Source organism: Halichoerus grypus, chromosome 1, assembly GCF_964656455.1.
Source record: "Halichoerus grypus chromosome 1, mHalGry1.hap1.1, whole genome shotgun sequence".
Classification (NCBI taxonomy): Eukaryota; Metazoa; Chordata; class Mammalia; order Carnivora; family Phocidae; genus Halichoerus; species Halichoerus grypus.
In genome coordinates, this window is record NC_135712.1 from 206,402,644 (window position 1) to 206,424,889 (window position 22,246).

The following is a 22,246-nucleotide window of genomic DNA, read 5'->3' on the forward strand; positions in this document are numbered from 1 at the left end:
GGCGAAGGAGGGGCCTCCATCTGCCGCTTCTGGCAAGTGATAGAGCCCTCGAGCACAAAATCGGAACTTTTAGAAGTCGGCTCCGCTGAGGGACGTCACTCCAGTGGCTAACCGGGGGGGTGGAACACTCGCGGGACAGTGTGGTCTCAGGACCCTCGGGGTCACAGAAAGACTGGGGGTGCCTGAGTGCGGCAGAGCTCCCAGTTATCAGAGCAGGGAAGCCGGCTGCAGAGACAGAGCCAAGGCGCGGGCTCTCAGCTCGGGGTTGTCATAAACCATGATCCGCGGCACAGTCGGGCCACTGCTCCTCCAGCAGGGACGCAACAAGCGGCAGATCCGGGGAGACTCCCCTTCCTCCCCTGGGAGGAGTGGCGAGGGAGCGCACCACAGGGATCTGCTGGGTTTGGGACTCCACACGGGTCGGGTGTCAGAGATAGAAACACGCAGTCACAGGCTGGGTGAGCGCGGAGTGCGGCCGGAGACCGGGGAGACGGGAGTGACTGACGGCTTTTCTTTGGGGGCTCACTGAGGAGTGGGGCCCCGAGTTCTCGGCTCCTCTGGGGCAGAGATTGGGAGGCCGCCATTTTCACTCTCACCTGCAAAGCCATGCGGAGAGCTTGCAGGGAACAAAAGCTCCCGAGAGCAAACCCGAGCAGATTACTTAGCCCTGACTGGGCAAGGGCGGGGCGATTCCGCCTCCGGCAAAGACATTTGGGAACCACGGCAACAGGCCCCTCACCAAGGAGATTAGCGAGAACAGCCAGCCAAGGCCAAGTTTACCTATCAATGAGAACGGCAGAACTCCAGCCCTAGGGGAATACTGCACATAGAATCCATGGCTTTTTACAATGATTCTTTAGTCTTTCAAAGTTAATTTTTTTTAACTGTCTTTTTTTTTTAATTTTTCTTTTTCCCTTTCTCAACCAACATCTTGTCAATTCCTTTTTTAAAAAACAGTTTTAGGAGGCAGAGCAAGATGGCGGAGGAGTAGGAGACCTGGATTTCGTCTCCTCTCAGGAATTCAGCTGGATAGGGATCAAACCATTCTGAACACCTACAAACTCAACAGGAGATCGAAGAAAAGAATAGCAACAACTCTCTGAACAGAAAAGCGACCACTTTCTGGAAGGTAGGACGTGCGGAGAAGTGAATCCGAGGCGTTATTCGGGAGGATCGACGGCGGGGGAGGGGCCTCCGTCGGCCGCTTCTGGCAAGTGATAGGGCCACGGAGCACAAAATCGGAACTTTTAGAAGTCTGCTCCGCTGAGGGACGTCACTCTGGTGGCGAAGTGGGGGGTGGAACCCTCGCGGGTCAGTGTGGTCTCAGGACCCTCGGGGTCACAGAAAGACCAGGGGTGCCTGAGTGCGGCAGAGCTCCCAGGTATCGGAGCAGGGAAGCCGGCTGCAGAGACGGAGCCCAGGCGCGGGCTCTCAGCTCGGGGTTGCCATAAACCGTGATCCGCGGCACAGTCGGGCCACTGCTCCTCCAGCAGGGACCCAACAAGCGGCAGATCCGGGGAGACTCACCTTCTTCCCCCGGGAGGAGAGGTGCGGGAGTGCACCGCGGGGATCTGCTGGGTTTGGAGACTCCACCCGGGGTCGGGTGCCAGATAGAAAGGCGCGGTCACAGGCCGGGTGAGCGCGGAGTGCAGTCGGAGACCGGGGAGACGGGAGTGACTGACGGCTTTTCTCTGGGGGCTCGCTGAGGAGCGGGACCCCAAGTTCTCGGCTCCTCCGGGGCGGAGACTGGGAGGCCGCCATTTTCCCTCTCTGCCTCCAAAGCTGTACGGAAAGCTTGCAGGGAACAAAAGCTCCGGAGAGCAAACCCGAGCAGATTACTTAGCCCGGACCGGCAAGGGCGGGGCGATTCCGCCTCCGGCAAAGACATTTGGGAACCACGGCAACAGGCCCCTCCCCCAGAAGATCAGCGAGAACAGCCAGCCAAGACCAAGTTTACCGAGCAATGAGAACGGCAGAACTCCAGCGCTAGGGGAATACTGCACATAGAATTCATGGCTTTTTTACCATGATTCTTTAGTCTTTCAAAGTTAATTATTTTTTTTAACTGTCTTTTTTTCTTTTTTCCTTTTTTCTTTTTTTTTGAATTTTTCTTTTTCCCTTTTTCAACCAACATCTTATCAATCCCTTTTTTAAAAAAAAACATTTTTATTTTTCATTTTTAAAGTCATATTCTATCCCTTCATAGTAGTTACCCGTATTTTTGGCATATATATATAAGTTGTTCTCTCTTTAAAATCTTGAGATAGTTTCTTCTAACAGATCAAAATATACTCTAAATCTCTAGTGTATGGTTTTTTTCTACTCCCCTGCCTGATCACATTCTCTCCCTTTTTTCTTTCTTTCTTTTTTTTTTTATCTTCTTCTTTCTTTTTTCAAACAACTTATCAAATCCTTTTTTAAAATTTTTTATAATTTCCATCTTTACAGTCATATTCCATCCCTTCATCATATCAACCCTTATTTTTGTACATATATAAGTTTTTCTTTCTTTAAAATTTTGGGAGGGACTTTCTTTTAACAGACCAAAATACACCCAAAATCTAGTGTGTGGCACTGATCTATAATCCAGCCTGATCATATTTGATCACATTCTGTTTTTGTTTTGTTTTGTTTTGTTCTGCTTTTGTTTGTTTTTATCTTTATCTTTTTCTTTTTTCTTTTTTTCCTTCCTTTTCTTTTTTCTCTCTTTCCCTTTCTTTTCCCACTGCTTCAGGTCTTTTCTGATTTGTTTAGAGTATATTTTCTGGGGACGTTGTTACCCTGCTAGCATTTTGTTCTCTCATTAATCTATTCTCCTCTGCACAAAATGACAAGACGGAAAAAATCACCTCAACAAAAAGAACAAGAGGTAGTACCGATGGCCAGGGACCTACTCAATACGGACATTAGTACAATGTCAGATCTAGAGTTCAGAATCATCACTTTAAAGATACTAGCTGGGCTTGAAAAAAACATGGAAGTTATTAGAGAAACCCTTTCTGGAGAAGTAAAAGAACTAAAATCTAACCAAATAGAAATCAAAAAGGCTATCAATGAGGTGCAATCAAATATGGGGGCGCTAACTGCTAGGATAAATGAGGCAGAAGAAAGAATCAGTGAGATAGAAGACCAAATGATGGAAAATAAAGAAGCTGAGAAAAAGAGAGATAAACAACTACTGGATCACGAGGGCAGAATTCGAGAGATAAACGATACCATAAGATGAAACAACATTAGAATAATTGGGATCCCAGAAGAAGAAGAAAGAGAGAGAGGGGCAGAAGGTATAATGGAGCAAATTATAGCAGAGAACTTCCCTAATTTGGGGAAGGAAACAGGCATCAAAATCCAGGAAGCACAGAGAACCCCTCTCAAAATCAATAAAAATAGGTCAACACCCCGACATCTAATAGTAAAACTTACGAGTCTCAGAGACAAAGAGAAAATCCTGAAAGCAGCTCGGGAGAAGAGATCTGTAACCTACAATGGTAGAAACATTAGGTTGGCAACAGACTTATCCACAGAGACCTGGCAGGCCAGAAAGGACTGGCAGGACATATTCAGAGCATTAAATGAGAAAAATATGCAGCCAAGAATACTATATCCAGCTAGGCTGTCATTGAAAATTGAAGGAGAGATAAAAAGCTTCCAGGACAAACAAAAACTAAAGGAATTTGCAAACACGAAACCAGCCCTATAACAAATATTGAAAGGGGTCCTCTAAGCAAAGAGAGAGCCTAAAAGCAACATAGACCAGAAAGGAACACAAACAATATACAGTAACAGTCACTTTACAGGCAATACAATGGCACTGAATTCCTATCTTTCAATAGTTACCCTGTATGTAAATGGGCTAAATGCCCCAATCAAAAGACACAGGCTATCAGATTGGATTAAAAAACAAGACCCATCGATATGCTGTCTGCAAGAGACTCATTTTAGACCCAAAAATCCCCCCAGATTGAAAGTGAGGGGGTGGAAAACCATTTACCATGCTAATGGACACCAAAAGAAAGCTGGGGTGGCAATCCTTATATCAGACAAATTAGATTTTAAACCAAAGACTATAATAAGAGATGAGGAAGGACACTATATCATACTTAAAGGGTCTATCCAACAAGAAGATCTAACAATTGTAAATATCTATGCCCCTAACATGGGAGCAGCCAATTATATAAGGCAATTAATAACAAAAGCAAAGAAACACATTGACAACAATACAATAATAGTGGGGGACTTTAACAGCCCCCTCACTGAAATGGACAGATCGTCTAAGCAAAAGATCAACAAGGAAATAAAGACTTTAAATGACACACTGGACCAAATGGACTTCACAGACATATTCAGAACATTCCATCCCAAAGCAACGGAATACACATTCTTCTCTAGTGCCCATGGAACATTCTCCAGAATAGATCACATCCTAGGTCATAAATCAGGTCTCAACCGGTACCAGAAGATTGGGATCATCCCCTGCCTATTTTCAGACCACAATGCTTTGAAACTAGAATTCAATCACAAGAGGAAAGTCGGAAAGAACTCAAATACATGGAGGCTAAAGAGCATCCTACTGAAGAATGAATGGGTCAACCAGGAAATTAAAGAAGAATTAAAAAAATTCATGGAAACCAATGAAAATGAAAACACAACTATTCAAAATCTTTGGGATACAGCAAAGGCAGTCCTAAGAGGAAAGTATATAGCAATACAAGCCTTTCTCAAGAAACAAGAAAGGTCTCAAGTACACAACCTAACCCTACACCTAAAGGAGCTGGAGAAAGAACAGCAAATAAAGCCTAAACCCAGCAGGAGAAGAGAAAGAATCAAGATCAGAGAAGAAATCAATGAAATAGAAACCAAAAGAACAGTAGAACAGATCAACGAAACTAGGAGCTGGTTCTTTGAAAGAATTAACAAGATTGATAAGCCCCTGGCCAGACTTATCAAAAAGAAAAGAGAAATGACCCAAATCAACAAAATGATGAATGAAAGAGGAGAAATCACAACCAACACCAAAGAAATACAAACAATTATAAGAACATATTATGAGCAACTCTATGCCAGCAAATTAGATAACCTGGAAGTAATGGATGCATTCCTAGAGATGTATCAACTACCAAAACTGAACCAGGAAGAACTAGAAAACCTGAACAGACCTATAACCACTAAGGAAATTGAAGCAGTCATCAACAATCTCCCAAAACACAAAAGCCCAGGGCCAGATGGCTTTCCAGGGGAATTCTACCAAACATTTAAAGAAGAATTAATACCTATCTTTCTGAAACTGTTCCAAAAAATAGAAATGGAAGGAAAACTTCCAAACTCATTTTATGAGGCTAGCATTACCTTGATCCCAAAACCAGACAAAGACCCCATCAAAAAGGAGAATTACAGACCAATATCCCTGATGAACATGGATGCAAAAATTCTCACCAAAATACTAGCCAATAGGATCCAACAGTACATTAAAAGGATTAGTCACCACGACCAAGTCGGATTTATCCCTGGGCTGCAAGGTTGGTTCAACATCTGCAAATCAATCAACGTGATACAATACATTAACAAAAGAAAGAACAAGAATCATATGATCCTCTCAATAGATGCAGAAAAAGCATTTGACAAAGTACAGCATCCTTTCTTGATCAAAACTCTTCAGAGTATAGGGATAGAGGGTACATACCTCAATATCATAAAAGCCATCTATGAAAAACCTACAGCGAATATCATTCTCAATGGGGAAAGACTGAGAGCTTTCCCCCTAAGGTCAGGAACGCGGCAGGGATGTCCACTATCACCACTGCTATTCAACATAGTATTGGAAGTCCTGGCCACAGCAATCAGACAACAAAAAGAAATCAAAGGCATCCAAATTGGCAAGGAAGAAGTCAAACTCTCACTCTTTGCAGATGATATGATACTTTATGTGGAAAATCCCAAAGACTCCACCCCAAAACTGCTAGAACTCATACAGGAATTCAGTCAAGTGGCAGGATATAAAATCAATGCACAGAAGTCAGTGGCATTCCTATACACCAACAACAAGTCAGAAGAAAGAGAAATTAAGGAGTCGATCCCATTTACAATTTCACCCAAAACCATAAGATACCTAGGAATAAATCTAACCAAAGAGGCAAAGGATCTGTACTCAGAAAACTATAAAATACTCATGAAAGAAATTGAGGAAGACACAAAGAAATGGAAAACATTCCGTGCTCATGGATTGGAAGAACAAATATTGTGAAGATGTCAATCCTACCTAGAGCAATCTACACATTCAATGCAATCCCCATCAAAATACCATCCACTTTCTTCAAAGAAATGGAACAAATAATCCTAAAATTTGTATGGAACCAGAAAAGACCCCGCATAGCCAGAGGAATGTTGAAAAAGAAAAGCGAAGCTGGCGGCATCACAATTCCAGACTTCCAGCTCTACTACAAAGCTGTCATCATCAAGACAGTATGGTACTGGCACAAAAACAGACACATAGATCAATGGAACAGAATAGAGAGCCCAGAAATGGACCCTCAACTCTATGGTCAACTAATCTTTGACAAAGCAGGAAGGAATGACCAATGGAAAAAAGACAGTCTCTTCAACAAATGGTGTTGGGAAAATTGGACAGCCACATGCAGAAGAATGAAACTGGACCATTTCCTTACACCACACACAAATATAGACTCCAAATGGTTTAAAGACCTCAATGTGGGACAGGAGTCCATCAAAATCCTAAAGGAGAACACAGGCAGCAACCTCTTCGACCTCAGCCGCAGCAACTTCTTCCTAGAAACATCGCCAAAGGCAAGGGAAGCAAAGGCAAAAATGAACTATTGGGACTTCATCAAGATAAAAAGCTTTTGCAAAGCAAAGGAAGCAGTCAACAAAACCAAAAGACAACTGACAGAATGGGAGAAGATATTTGCAAATGACATATCAGATAAAGGGCTAGTATCCAAAATCTATAAAGAACTCATCAAACTCAACACCAAAAGAACAAAGAATCCAATCAAGAAATGGGCAGAAGACATGAACAGACATTTTTCCAAAGAAGACATCCAAACGGCCAACAGACACATGAAAAAGTGTTCAATATCGCTCGGCATCAGGGAAATCCAAATCAAAACCTCAATGAGATACCACCTCACACCAGTCAGAATGGCTAAAATTAACAAGTCAGGAAATGACAGATGTTGGCAGGGATGCGGAGAAAGGGGAACCCTCCTACACTTTTGGTGGGAATGCAAGCTGGTGCAGCCACTCTGGAAAACAGTATGGAGGTTCCTCAAAAAGTTGAAAATAGAGCTACCATATGATCCAGCAATTGCACTCCTGGGTATTTACCCCAAAGATACAAAAGTAGGGAACCGAAAGGGTACGTGCACCCCGATGTTTATAGCAGCAATGTCCACAATAGCCAAACTGTGGAAAGAGCCAAGATGTCCATTGACAGATGAATGGATAAAGAAGATGTGGTATATATATACAATGGAATATTATGCAGCCATCAAAAGGAATGAGATCTTGCCATTTGCAACGACGTGGATGGAACTGGAGGGTATTATGCTGAGCGAAATAAGTCAAACAGAGAAAGACATGTATCATATGACCTCACTGATATGAGGAATTCTTAATCTCAGGAAACAAACTGAGGGTTGCTGGAGTGGGGGGTGGGGTGGGAGGGATGGGGTGACTGGGTGATGGACACTGGGAAGGGTATATATTCTGGTAAGCGCTGTGAATTGTGCAAGACTGTTGAATCTCAGATCTGTACCTCTGAAACAAATAACGCAATATATGTTAAGAAAGAAAAAAAGAAGAAGAATGTAGCAGGAGGGGAAGAATGAAGGGGGGGAAATCGGAGGGGGAGAAGAACCATGAGAGACGATGGACTCTGAAAAACAAACTGAGGGTTCTAGAGGGGAGGGGGGTGGGAGGATGGGTTAGCCTGGTGATGGGTATTGAGGAGGGCACGTTCTGCATGGAGCACTGGGTGTTATGCACAAACGATGAATCATGGAACACTATATCTAAAACTAATGATGTAATGTATGGGGATTAACATAACAATAAAAAATTTAAAAAACAAAAACAAAACTCTTCAGAGTATAGGCATAGAGGGTACATACCTCAATATCATAAAAGCCATCTATGAAAAACCCACAGCGAATATCATTCTCAATGGGGAAAAACAGAGCTTTCCCCCTAAGGTCAGGAACACGGCAGCGATGTCCACTATCACCACTGCTATTCAACATACTATTAGAAGTCCTAGCCACAACAATCAGACAACAAAAAGAAATAAAAGGCATCCAAATCACTGTTTGCAGATGATATGATACTTTATGTGGAAAACCCAAAAGACTCCACCCCAAAACTGCTAGAACTCATACAGGAATTCAGTAAGTGGCAGGATATAAAATCAATGCACAGAAATCAATGGCATTCCTATACACCAACAACAAGACAGAAGAAAGAGAAATGAAGGAGTCAATCCCATTTACAATTTCACCCAAAACCATAAGATACCTAGGAATAAATCTAAGGAAAGAGGCAAAGAATCTGTACTCAGAAAACTATAAAATACTCATGAAAGAAATTGAGGAAGACACAAAGAAATGGAAAACATTCCGTGCTCATGGATTGGAAGAAAAAATGTTGTGAAGATGTCAATGCTACCTAGAGCAATCGACACATTCAATGTAATCCCCATCAAAATACCATCCACTTTTTTCAAAGAAATGGAACACATAATCCTAAAATTTGTATGGAACCAGAAAAGACCCCGAATAGCCAGAGGAAGGTTGAAAAAGAAAAGCGAAGCTGGTGGCATCACAATTCCGGACTTCCAGCTCTATTACAAAGCTGTCATCATCAAGACAGTATGGTACTGGCACAAAAACAGACACATAGATCAATGGAACAGAATAGAGAGCCCAGAAATGGACCCTCAACTCTATGGTCAACTAATCTTCAACAAAGCAGGAAAGAATGTCCAATGGAAAAAAGACAGTCTCTTCAACAAATGGTGTTGGGAAAATTGGACAGCCACATGCAGAAGAATGAAACTGGACCATTTCCTTACACCACACACAAATATAGACTCCAAATGGTTGAAAGACCTCAATGTTAGACAGGAGTCCATCAACATCCTAAAGGAGAACACAGACAGCAACCTCTTCGACCTCAGCCGCAGCAACTTCTTCCTAGAAACATCGCCAAAGGCAAGGGAAGCAAGGGCAAAAATTAACTATTGGGACCTCATCAAGATAAAAAGCTTTTGCACAGCAAAAGAAACAGTCAACAAAACCAAAAGACCACCGACAGAATTGGAGAAGATATTTGCAAATGACATATCAGATAAAGGGCTAGTATCCAAAATCTATAAAGAACTTCTGAAACTCAACACCCAAAGAACAAATGATCCAATCCAGAAATGGGCAGAAGACATGAACAGACATTTTTCCAAAGAAGACATCCAAATGGCCAACAGACACATGAAAAAGTGCTCAACATCGCTCGGCATCAGGGAAATCCAAATCAAAACCTCAATGAGATACCACCTCACACCAGTCAGAATGGCTAAAATTAACACGTCAGGAAATGACAGATGTTGGCGGGGATGCGGAGAAAGGGGAACCCTCCTACACTGTTGGTGGGAATGCAAGCTGGTGCAGCCACTCTGGAAAACAGTATGGAGGTTCCTCAAAAAGTTGAAAATAGAGGTACCATATGATCCAGCAATTGCACTACTGGGTATTTACCCCAAAGATACAAATGTAGGGATCCGAAGGGGTACGTGCACTCCGATGTTTATAGCAGCAATGTCCACAATAGCCAAACTGTGGAAAGAGCCAAGATGTCCATTGACAGATGAATGGATAAAGAAGATGTGGTGTATATATATATACAATGGAATATTATGCAGCCATCAAAAGGAATGAGATCTTGCCATTTGCCATGACATGGATAGAACTGGAGGGTGTTATGTTGAGCGAAATAAGTCAATCAGAGAAAGACATGTATCATATGATCTCACTGATATGAGGAATTCTTAATCTCAGGAAACAAACTGAGGGTTGCTGGAGTGGTGGAGGTTGGGAGGGATGGGGTGGCTGGGTGATAGACATTGGGGTGGGTATGTGCTATGGTGAGCACTGTGAATTGTGTAAGACTGTTGAATCACAGACCCATACCTCTGAAACAAATAATACATTATATGTTAAAAAAAAAAAAAAAAAAGAAGATAGTAGGAAGGGAGAAATGAAGGGGGGAAATTGGTGGGGGAGACGAACTATGAGAGACTATGGACTCTGAGAAACAAACTGAGGGTTCTAGAGTGGATGGGGGTGGGAGGATGGGTTAGCCTGGTGATGGGTATTAAAGAGGGCACGTACTGAATGAAGCACTGGGTGATATACGCAAACAATGAATCATGGAACACTACATCTAAAACTAATGATGTAATGTATGGTGATTAACATAACATAATAAAAAAAGAAAGAAAAGTCATGTGTGGGTGCAGGGGGTTGTCTAACAGTGAGTAGGAATGCCTGCATGTCTCCTCTTCCCACCCACCCTGGGAGAGGCAGGGCCTTATAGAGGAAGCCAGTGTGTTGGGGCTGCCTCCTCCTAGTCCATAGCTTGCCAGGCCTCTATGGGATGCCTCCACTTTGCCTCTCCTGGGACGTGCCCTTACCTGGATGGTGTCCTGAGCCAAGGCTGGCTTGAAGTCTCTGTGCAGATCTTGGACTCTTTCAAAGAAACGGGAGAGTCCCTAGAATAGAGATGTACAGATCAGAGAGCCCGAATTGTGGGTGGGGGAGCTGGGGGGAAATGGGTGGATCAGGCGAGCTGCACAGAGGGATTCCTGCCTCCTGGTCCCTGCTGGGGCCACTCACCTGGCTCTTGATTCCAGGGGGTGGGGTCCAGGTGGGGAAGGACACCTCTGCAGGGGATAGAACACCATTCATTAGGTGTGAGAGTGTCTGTGTGTGTCAGGGGCGGGGTCTGGGGTCAGGTCAGACCAGGTACCTTCACAGGTGGTGTTGGGCTGCCTATTCTGGAATCCGGGTTTGGGCTCCCAGCCCCGGCGACAGCGGCACTTGTACGAGCCCACGGTGTTGATGCAGATGGTGGACTCGTGGCACATAGGCTGCCCAGAGCTGCACTCATCCACATCTGGGGACACAAAGATGGGAGTCAGGACCCCTTTCCCCTCCATATCCTGCCCCCTTTTCCTGTGTTAGTGTCTCCCCTTGGCTGGAGGTGCTATCACCCGCTGAACCCACATCCTGGTGATGCAGGGGTCATGGGAAGTGTGGGAAGCCTGGCATGTAGCACGTGAGCCCTGTACAGATGTGCAGGTTGTGACTATAGTGATACCCTTGTCCCAGGTAGTAATTAGCTGCTGTCTGGGGTCTCCAAGGAGCCTGCTCCTCAGTACCCCAGCTCCGTCCCCAAGACCCCCCAGATCTTTTCCCAACCAGCCTCAAAAGAATGAATGCCTGGCACAGCAGGGCACCCCCAGGGGTCATTCTGCTTGGTTTGTGTGGGTGCCACTGAATATGTGATCAAATGTTCCGAGTGTGGGTCTCCAGGATGTGGCGTCTGAGCTCTGTACCTTCACAGACGGTGTTCTTGGGGCCATTGGGGGACCCAGGAACTGGCTTCCAGCCAGGGTGGCAGCGGCACTGATAACCCCCAATGTTGTTGAGGCAGTGGGTGGAGTTGTGGCATGGGTTCTGCCCTGACGTGCATTCATGCACATCTGAGGACAAAGCCAGAGGGTCAGGGTTCCCTCCTCTCATTGCACCCATCTTTCCTGTCCCTTCTCTCAGATTCCTTAGTACTTCACACCAAGGAAAGACACACATACACACACACACACACACTATGTACCAGCCACCTAGCCTGTCAAGATAAACTTTATGATAGCATTTTCTATTGTAAAAACTCCATAATCTCAGATTGTCCCTGCAAGGTGGACAGGGTAGAACCATGTGTGTAAGACAAAGCTGAGACCCTTCACGTATGGTGCAGATTAGACTAGGTGTCAGGTTCAGGGAGGGGGGAGGCTGTGATGGACCTCTAACCAAGGAGGCTGTGACCCTGAGCTGCCCTAGAAGCAACACTTCTGCTAGAATGTGACAGATGAGGAGGGGCAAGTAGGGGTGTTGCTCATAGAGACCGGGGGCTCCACAAGGAAACCCCAGGCACAGAAAGCCCTGCTGCTTCCCTGCTCTGTGGAGGGACCTTCTTGGGAGGTAAATCCTTAGGCAGAGCAAACCCTTGGTGTTTCTGGAACCTGAGGGTCTTCTCCCTCCTCCTGGGGCTACAGGATCCACCTCGGCCCCTCACCAGCTCCAGTGCAGCCTCACAGCGTCTGCCAGGGCCTCTACCTGTGCACAGATTGGGGTCGCCCGGGCTGAACTCCAAGCCGGGCGGGCACTTGCAGGTATAGCTGCCCTGGATGTTGGTGCAGATGCCGCAGCTTTTACAGATTCGGGGTTTCAGCTGACATTCGTCCACATTTGCAGGGGGAAGGTGAGGGTGATGGGTGCCTGCAGCTGTGTCCTGGGATAGAAGCATTTGGAAGGCCCCACTGTCTCTTCTTTGGTGAGTGGGTGCCTTTTCTAATTCACATGGAGGCATGCTATGGGTGAGCATGGTGGCCCAGATATTCTGTTTCCAGATGTTGCCAGAAGTGGTCCAAATCCTCCCCATCTGCCAGCCCTAGCTCCCTCGGCCTCTCTGGGCAGCTCCCAGCTGGGGCAGGGACATCATGGCCACCCGTGTCCCAGCCTGAGGACTTGGACAAGTCCAGGGTCGGCCTTCCTGGGAACCAAGTGCAGGGGAAATACTGTGTTCCCCAAACAGGACCATCTTGGCTCCCAGTGATGGCTTTTGTCCTAATTTCCCAGGGCAACAGCTTGCTGCCTGAGTTCCCCCTTGGAATCCCGGTGACCCTTGCAGGAGAGCACTCTCAACCACTCTATCTCTGATCCTTGGTGTTTGGAAAAGGACAGGATATCAGGATGTTCTCTGATGCCTAGACAAAGTGAGCTGAGTGACTCCAAACCTCATGGACGAGGAGATGGAAGACACAAGTCAGTTCTTACCTTGACATGTGTTCTCAGTCTTATTCCTGAACGTTCTTGCCCCAGAAGCAAGCTCATATCCTTGGCTGCATGTACAGTAGTGGCTCCCCTCTGTATTATGGCAATATGCGAATTTTCCACAGGACACTGCCGAGGATGGTTCACACTCGTTGATGTCTGGAACACAACAGGGCAAAGGATCACCTCTCAAAGGTGTGAGTTCCCATAGGGCAGAGGCGCTGGTCTCCAGCCCTACTCTGCCATAGAGACCGGACAGAACTCAGCTCACAGTTTGTTGGATGAGCTGGAGCCAGCTGCTCCGAACGCCTGCTCACTGTTCTGCTCATCTCTGCTCTCTGGCTGGGCCTGAGGGCACCTAGATTCAGACACTCTGCTGTGCCATCATGGGGGCTGGAAGGAGGTCTGCAACTACTTCTGCATGGTGGTGTAGACAGAGGAACTGAGACTCTGTTTGAACTACTGGGGACCTGGGAGTGGGCTCTAGTCAGGGTGACCGTGGCACTGAAGGCCACTCTTGAAGCTCAGTCAGTGAAGGGAGTCATGGCTGGATGACACTCACCATTCACACTTGAGATAACACCAAGAGGTCAATCCATTGCCCATTGATAACTTCCGTAGTCCATTATCGATGGCCCTAGTATAACCCACAAGCCTCATCAAACACTCCCCCAGCTCCAGTGTCAGGCATTTTCAAGATGCCCCATTGGGCACCTGGGTGGCTCAGTCAGTTAAGCATCTACCTTTGGCTCAAGTCATGATTCCAGGGTCCTCAGATGCAGCCCCACATCCCACTCCCTGTTCAGCAGGGACTCTGCTTCTCCCTCTGCCTCTGCCCCTCCCCCCCCACTCATGTGCTCACTCTCATAAATAAATAAATAAATAAATAAATAAATAAATAAATAAATAAAATCTTAGAAAAGAAGAAAAAAAGATGCCCCAGGATGTCTCTGGAGCAGTCTTGCTACCTCCAATCTGAAGAAGTTCCTCTTATCAGAGCCCATTGCAGATATGAAATGAGGAAGCAGAATGCCGGCTCTCAGGGCGCCTGGGTGGCTCAGTCGTTAAACGTCTGCCTTCGGCTCAGGTCATGATCCCAGGGTCTTGGGATCGAGCCCCACATCGGGTTCCCTGCACCACGGGAAGCCTGCTTCTCCCTCTCCCACTCCCCCTGCTTGTGTTCCCTCTCTCGCTGTATCTCTCTGTCAGATAAATAAAATCTTTAAAAAAAAAAAAAAAGAATGCCAGCTCTCATAGCTGATCCACTGGTGGTCTTTTCTGGCCTCCTATCTCTCCCTGTTCTCTACACATGAGAGGAAAGATTCCCATGAGCCAGGTTCTTTGAGCAGCTCAGGGACACATAGATCAGGGGCTACACATCACCAGTTAAAAATAACAGTTTAATAAGAACCAGCAAGACTAGAATGCATCAAAATGCAGGGACAGAATGTTTTCTCTTGTACATTCCAATCAGGGAACCAAAAACTTTTAGAGCCTGAAAGGACTCATTGCATCACTCTGAGTCAGGGCAGGCAATTGGTATCCCCCAGAGTAGAGTTTCCTACCTGAACTTGTGGACTTCCCTTAGAAAGCCACAGGCTCAGGATGTGGGTGTGAGCACCAGAACATGACTGGATATGGGAAGATGCACACCTGATGCATTCGTGTTCACCCCTATCTGGGCTATGGGACTGCCCTCCTCACTTCTCAGATGGTGACAATGCCTAGACACCTGCCTTCAAGATGGGATGGAATGGAGTGGGGGACAGGTGGGAATGAGGCATACAGGAGGGGAATACATGACAAGTTGAAATTCTCAACCTCAGTCATGCTTCCTTAAAGCAGCTGGGATCCAGTCACGCCATCAGCAGCTCTCCTTGCCATGCTCACCCAGCCACGAGTCTCCCTGAGATACACAAGCAAATGCAGGGATCCGTTAGGGATACCTCTCAGGCATAGAGGGGCTGGACGTAGTCACAACACCACCTTTTTCTTTTTCATGATAAAATTTACTTTCCCCCTGGCGAGGGGAGGAAGATGGTGGAGGAATAGGGACCCTAGTTTCATCTGGTCCCTGGAATTCGGCTAGTTAGCTATCAAATCATTCTGAACAATTGCAAACTCAACCAGATATCCAAAAAAAAAAAAAAAAAAAAAAGAATTGCTGCAAGTCTACAAATAGAAAACAGACCACTTTTTGCAAGAATGACAAGACAGAAGAACTCACCCCAAAAAAGAGAACAAAAGGCAGTACTCACTGCCAGGGACTTAATCAATATGGATATAAGTAAGATGTGGGAACTCGAATTTAAAATAATGATTATAAAGACACTAGCTGAGCTTGAAAAAAGCATAGAAGACACTAGAGAAAGGGTTCTGGAGAAATAAAAGAACTAAAATCTAATCAGGTTGAAATAAAAAAAGCTAATGAGATGCAGTCATTGATGGATGCTCTTACTGCTAGGATAAACGAGGCAGAAGAGAGAGTCAGTGTTATAGAAGATAAAATTATAGAGAATAAAGAAACAGAAAAAGAGAGATAAACAACTACTGGATCACAAGGGGAGGATTCCAGATATCAGTGATGCAATAAAGTGAAACAATGTTGGAATAACTGGGGTCCCAGAGGAAGAGGAAAGGGGGGAGCAGAAGGTTATTTGAGCAAATTATAGCTGAGAACTTCCTTAATCTGGGGAAGGAAACAGGCATTCAAGTCCAGGAGGCAGAGAACCCCCCTCAAAATCAATAAAAATAGGTCAACACCTCGGCATACACTAGTGAAGCTGGCAAATTTCAGTGATAAGGAGAAATTCCTGAAAGCAGCTCAGGCAAGAGGTCCTTAACCTACAAGGGTAGAAACCTAAGGCTGGCAGCAGAACTATCAACAGAGACCTGGCAGGTCAGAAAGGATTGGCATGATATATTCAGGGTGCTAAATGAGAAATATATGCACCAAGAATGCTTTATCCTGCAAGGCTGTCATTCAGAATAGAAGGAGAGATAAAGAGCTTTCAGGACAAACAGAAACTAAAAGAATTTCTGATCACTAAACCAGCCCTGCAAGAAATATTAAAGAGGATCCTTTAAGTGAAGAGAGAACCCGAAAGTAACAAAGACCAGAAAGGAAGAGAGACAATATACAGAAACAGGGACTTTACAGGTAATACAATGGCACTAAATTCATATCTTTCAATAATTACTCTGAATGTAAATGGGCTAAAAGCCCCAATCAAAAGACACAGGTTATCAGATTGGATAAAAAAGCAAGACCCATCCAAAAGCTGACTACAAGAGACTCATTTTAGACCCAAAGACTCTTCCAGATTGAAGGTTGAGGGGGTGGAAAATATTTATCACACTAATGGACATCAAAGGAAAGCTGGGGTGGCAATCCTTATATCAGTTAAAAATAGAGCTACCCTGTGACCCATAAATCGCACTACTGGGTATTTACCCCGAAGATACAGATGTAGTGAAAATAAGAGCCACGTGGACCCCAGTGTTCATAGCAGCAATGTCCGCAATAGCCAAACTGTGGAAGGAGCCAAGATGCCCTTCAACAGATGAATGGATAAAGAAGATGTGGTCCATATATACAATGGGCTATAACTCAGCCATCAGAAAGGATGAATACTCACCATTTGCATCGACATGGATGGAACTGGAGGGCATTATGCTAAGTGAAATAAGTCAAGCAGAGAAAAACAATAATTATATGGTTTCACTTATTTGTGGAACATAAGGAATAGCATGGAGGACATTAGGAGAAGGAAGGGAAAAATGAAAATGAAAGGGGGAAAATCAGAGGGGGAGAAAAACCATGAGAGACTCTGGACTCTGGGAAACAAAATGAGGTTTTCAGAGGGGTGGGGTTTGGGAGGGATGAGTTAGCCCAGTGATAGGTATTAAGGAGGGCTGGTATTGCAATGAGCACTCAGTGTTACATGCAAACAATGAATCATGGAACACTACATCAAAAACTAATGATGTACTGTATGGTGACTAACATAACATAATAAAATAAAATAAAAACTAATGAAGTACTCAATGGTGACTAACATAACATAATAAAAAATATAAATAAATAAATATATATATGCCATGTTCCTGGATAAGCAATCTCAACATTTAAAAGATTAATTTATTTCTAATTAATTCATAAATAAAATATAATTCTAATAAACATTCAAATAGAAAAAGAAAAATTGGATTTAGTCATCATACATCATTGTTATTGATGTAGTGATCCACGATTCATTGTTTTCGTATAACACCCAGTGCTCCATGCAGTACGTGCCCTCCTTAATACCCATCACCAGACTAACCCATCCCCCCACCCCCCTCCCCTCTAAAACCCTCAGTTTGTTTCTCAGAGTCCATAGTCTCTCATGGTTCATCTCTCCTTCCAATTTCCTCCCCTTCATTTTTCCCTTCCTTCTACTGTCCTCCATGCTATTCCTTCTGTTCCACAAATAAGTGAAACCATATGATAATTGACTTTCTCTGCCTGACTTATTTCACTTAGCATAATCTCCTCCAGTCCCATCCATGTTGATGTAAAAGTTAGGTATTCATCCTTTCTGATGGCTGAGTAATATTCCATTGTATATATGCACCACATCTTCTTTATCCATTCATCTTTGAAGGGCATCTTGGCTCTTTCCACAGTTTGGCTATTGTGGACATTGCTGCTATGAACATTGGGGTGCATATGGCCCTTCTTTTCACTACATCTGTGTCTTTGGGGTAAATACCCAGGAGTGCAATTGCTGGGTCATAGGGTAGCTCTATTTTTTAATTTTTGAGGAACCTCCACACTGTTTTCCAAAGTGGCTGTACCAACTTGCATTCCCACCAACAGTGTAAGAGGGTTCCCCTTTCTCCACAACTCTCCAACATTTGTTGTTTCTTGCCTTGTCCATTTTTGCCATTCTAACTGGTGTAAGGTGGTATCTCAATGTGGTTTTGATTTGAATTTCCCTAATGGCTAATGATGATGAAAATATTTTCATGTGTCTCTTAGCCATTTGTATGTCTTCTTTGGAGAAGTGTCTCTTCATGTCTTCTGCCCATTTTTTGACTTGATTATTTGTTTTTTGTGTGTTGAGTTTGAGAAGTTCTTTATAGATCTTGGATACCAGCCCTTTATCTGTAGTGTCATTTGCAAATATCTTCTCCCATTCTGTGGAAAGACTCCACCCCCAAATTACTAGAACTCATCCAGCAATTCAGTAATGTCGCAGGGTACAAAATCAGTGCACAGAAATCAGTTGCTTTCTTATACACTAACAATGCAACTGTAGAAAGAAAAATTAGAGAAATGATTCCATTTACAATAGCACCAAAAACCATAAGATACCTCGGAATAAACCTAACCAAAGAGGTAAATGACCTATACTCTAGGAACTACAGAACACTCATGAAAGAAATTGAAGAAGACACAAAAAGACGGAAAAACATTCCATGCTCATTGATCAAAAGAATAAACATTGTTAAAATGTCTATGCTACCCAGAGCAATCTATACCTTCAGTGCCATCCCAATCAAAATTCCAATGACATTTTTCAAAGTGCTGGAACAAACAATCCTAAAATTTGTATGGAATCAGAAAAGACCCCGAATCACCAAGGAAATGTTGAAAAAGAAAAACAAAGCTGGGGGCATCACGTTGCCCGATTTCAAGCTATATTACAAAGCCATGATCACCAAGACAGCATGGTACTGGCACAAAAACAGACATATAGACCAATGGAACAGAATAGAGAACCCAGATATGGACCCTCAACTCTATGGTCAAATAATCTTTGACAAAGCAGGAAAAAACATGCAATTGAAAAAAGACAGTCTCTTCAATAAATGGTGCCTGGAAAATTGGACAGCTATATACAGAAGAATGAAACTCGACCATTCTCTAACACCATACACAAAGATAAACTCAAAGTGGATGAAAGACCCCAATGTGAGACAGGAATCCATCAAAATCCTAGAGGAGAACATAGGCAGTAACCTCTTGGACATCGGCCACAGCAACTTCTTTCAAGATACATCTCCAAAGGCTAGTGAAACTAAAGCAAAAATGAACTTTTGGGACTTCATCAAGATAAAAAGCTTCAGCACAGCAAAAGAAACAGTCAACAAAATGAAAAATTGATTTTAAACCAAAGACTGTAATAAGAGTTGAAGAAGAACACTGTATCATAATCAAAGGGTCTAACCAACAAGAAGATGTAATAATTTTAAATATTTATGCCCCTAACTTGGGAGTAGCCAATTTTATAAACTAATAAATAACAAAATTATACAAATACATTGATAATAATACAAGAATAGTGGGGTCTTTAACAACTCACTCACAGCAATGGACAGATTATCTAAGCAGAAGATCAACAAGAAAACAAGAGCATTGAATGACACACTGGACCAGATGGACTTCACAGATATATACAGAGAATTCCATCCTAAATCAACAGAATACTCATTCTTCTCGGGTGCACATGGAACATTCTCCAGAATAGATCACATAGTGAGTCACAAATCAGGTCCAACCAGTACCAAAATATTGGGATTATTCCCTGCCAATTTTCAGACCATAGTGCTTTAAACTTAATTCATTCACAAAAGGAAATTTGGAAGGAACACAAATACATGGAATTTAAAGAGCATCCTACTAAAAAATGAATCAGTCAAGTAGGAAATTAAAGAAAAATTTTAAAAATATATGAAAGCAAATGAATATGAAAACACAACTCTTCAAAACCTTTGGGATGCTGCAAAGGTGGTCCTAAGAGGGAAGTACATAGCACTCCAAGACTTTCTCAAAAAACAAGAAAAATCTCAAACACACAACCTAACATTATACCTGGAAGAGCTGAAGAAAAAAAAACATCAAATAAAGCCTAAACCTACCAGGAGAAAAGAATTAATAAAGATTAGAGCAGAAATGAATGAAATAGAAACCAAAAGAACAGTAGAACAGATCAACGAAATTAGGAGCTGGTTCTTTGAAAGAATTAATAAGATTGATACACTCCTGAAAGAATTAATAAGATTGATAAACTTGAATAGCCAGACTGTTGGAAAAGAAAGGAGAAAGGACACAAATTAATAAAATCATGACTGAAAGAGGAGAGATCTAACCAACACCAAAGAAATACAATCATAAGAACATATTATCAGCAACTATATGCCAACAAATTAGGCAAACTGGAAGAAATGGATGCACTCCTAGAGATGTATAAACTACCAAAACTGAAAAAGGAAGAAATAGAAAACCTGAACAGACCCATAACCAGGAAGGAAATTGAAGCAGTAATCAAAAATATCCCAACAAACAACACTCCAGGGCTGGTGGCTTCCCAGGGGAATTCTACCAAAGATTTAAAGAAGAAATAATACCTATTCTTCTAAAGCTGTTTCAAAAATGTGAAATGGAAGGAAAACTTCCAAACTCTTTTAATGAGGCCAGCATTACCTTGATCCCAAAACCAAAGACGCCACCAAAAAATGGAAAATTACAGACCAATATCCCTAATAAACATGGATACTAAATTCTCCCCAAGCTACTAACCAATGTACCAACAGTACATTAAAAGGATTATTCACCACCACCAATGGGATTTATTCCTGGACTGAACTGTGGTTCAATATGCATAAATCAGTCAATGTGATACACTACATTAATAAAAGAAAGGAAAAGAACCATATGCTCCTCTCAGTGGTTGCAGAAAAAGCATTTGACAAAGTACAGAATACTTTCTTGATTAAAACTCTCCATGGTGTAGGGATAGAGGGAACATACCTCAATATCATAAAAGACATATATGAAAAACTCACAGCAAATATCATTCGCAACAGGGGAAACCTGAGAGCTTTTCCCCTAAGGTCAGGAAAACGACAGGGATGTCCACTCTCACCACTCTTGTTCAACATAGTACTAGAAGTCCTAGCATCAGAAATCAGACAATAAAAATAAATAAAACACATCCAGATCAGAAAATAAGAAATCAAACCTCACTCTTCGCAGGTGACAAGATACTCTGTGGAAAACCCAAGACTCCACCCCAAAATTGCTAGAACTCATACAGAAATTCAGCAAAGTGGCAGGATATAAAATCAATGCACAGAAATCAGTTGCAATTCTATACACTAACAATGAGACCAAAGAAAGAGAAATTAAGGAATGATCCCATTTACAATTGCACCAAAAGCCATAAAATATCTAGGAATAAACCTAACCAAAGAGGCAAAGGATCTGTACTCTGAAAACTATAGAACACTTATGAAAGAAATTGAGAAAGACACAAAGAAATGGAAAAACATTCCATGGTCATGGATTGGAAGAACAAATATTGTTAAAATATCTATGCTACCTACAGCAAACTACACATTCAATACAATCCCTATCAAAATACTATCAACATTTTTCACAGAGCTGGAACAAACAATCCTAAAATTTGTATTGAACCAGAAAAGACCCTGAATAGCCAAAGGAATATTGAAGAAGAAACCAAAGCTGGAGACGTCACATTTCAGACTTCAAGCTATATTACAAAGCTGTGACCATCAATACAGTATGGTACTGGCACAAAAACAGACACATAGATCAATGGAACAGAATAGAGAATCCAGAAACGGACCCTCAACTCGGTAGTCAACTAATCTTTGACAAAGCAGGAAAGAATATTCAATGGAAAAAAGTCCCTTCAACAAAAGGTGTTGGGAAAATTGAACAGCCACATGCAGAATGAAACTGGACCACTTTCTTACACCATACACAAAAATATACTCAAAATGGATAAAAGATGTAATGTGAGACAGGAACCCATCAAAATCCTAGAGGAGAACAAAGGCAGCAACTTTTTGACATCTGCCACAACAACTTCTTGCTAGACTTGTCACCAAAGGCAAGGGAAACAAAAGCAAAAATGAACTATTGGGACTTCATCAAGATAAAAAACTTTTTTTTTTTTAAAGATTTTATTTATTTATTTGACAGAGACACAGCGAGAGAGGGAACACAATCAGGGGGAGTGGGAGAGAGAGAAGCAGGCTTCCCGCTGAGCAGGGAGCCCGATGTGGGGCTCGATCCCAGGACCCTGGGACCATGACCGGAGCTGAAGGCAGACGCTTAA

The 22,246-nt window shown here is 43.1% G+C and overlaps 1 protein-coding gene across 4 annotated transcripts in view; it reads right to left on the reverse strand.

Annotated features, from left to right (window-relative positions):
* The window catches only part of LOC118519220 (adhesion G protein-coupled receptor E2), a 56,480-nt gene that overhangs the window by 28,986 nt on the left and 5,248 nt on the right, over positions 1 to 22,246 (reverse strand). For 3 of the 4 annotated variants that reach the window (XM_036066554.2, XM_036066555.2, XM_036066556.2), the window contains exons 4-8: positions 13,119 to 13,274; positions 11,621 to 11,767; positions 11,032 to 11,178; positions 10,899 to 10,945; positions 10,697 to 10,774 (exon numbers count right to left, since the gene is read on the reverse strand). In XM_036066554.2, coding sequence (XP_035922447.2) covers positions 10,697 to 10,774; positions 10,899 to 10,945; positions 11,032 to 11,178; positions 11,621 to 11,767; positions 13,119 to 13,274 — 575 coding nt within the window. The remainder of the gene's footprint in view (positions 1 to 10,696; positions 10,775 to 10,898; positions 10,946 to 11,031; positions 11,179 to 11,620; positions 11,768 to 13,118; positions 13,275 to 22,246) is intronic. The other variant, XM_078054410.1, reaches the window with a different exon arrangement.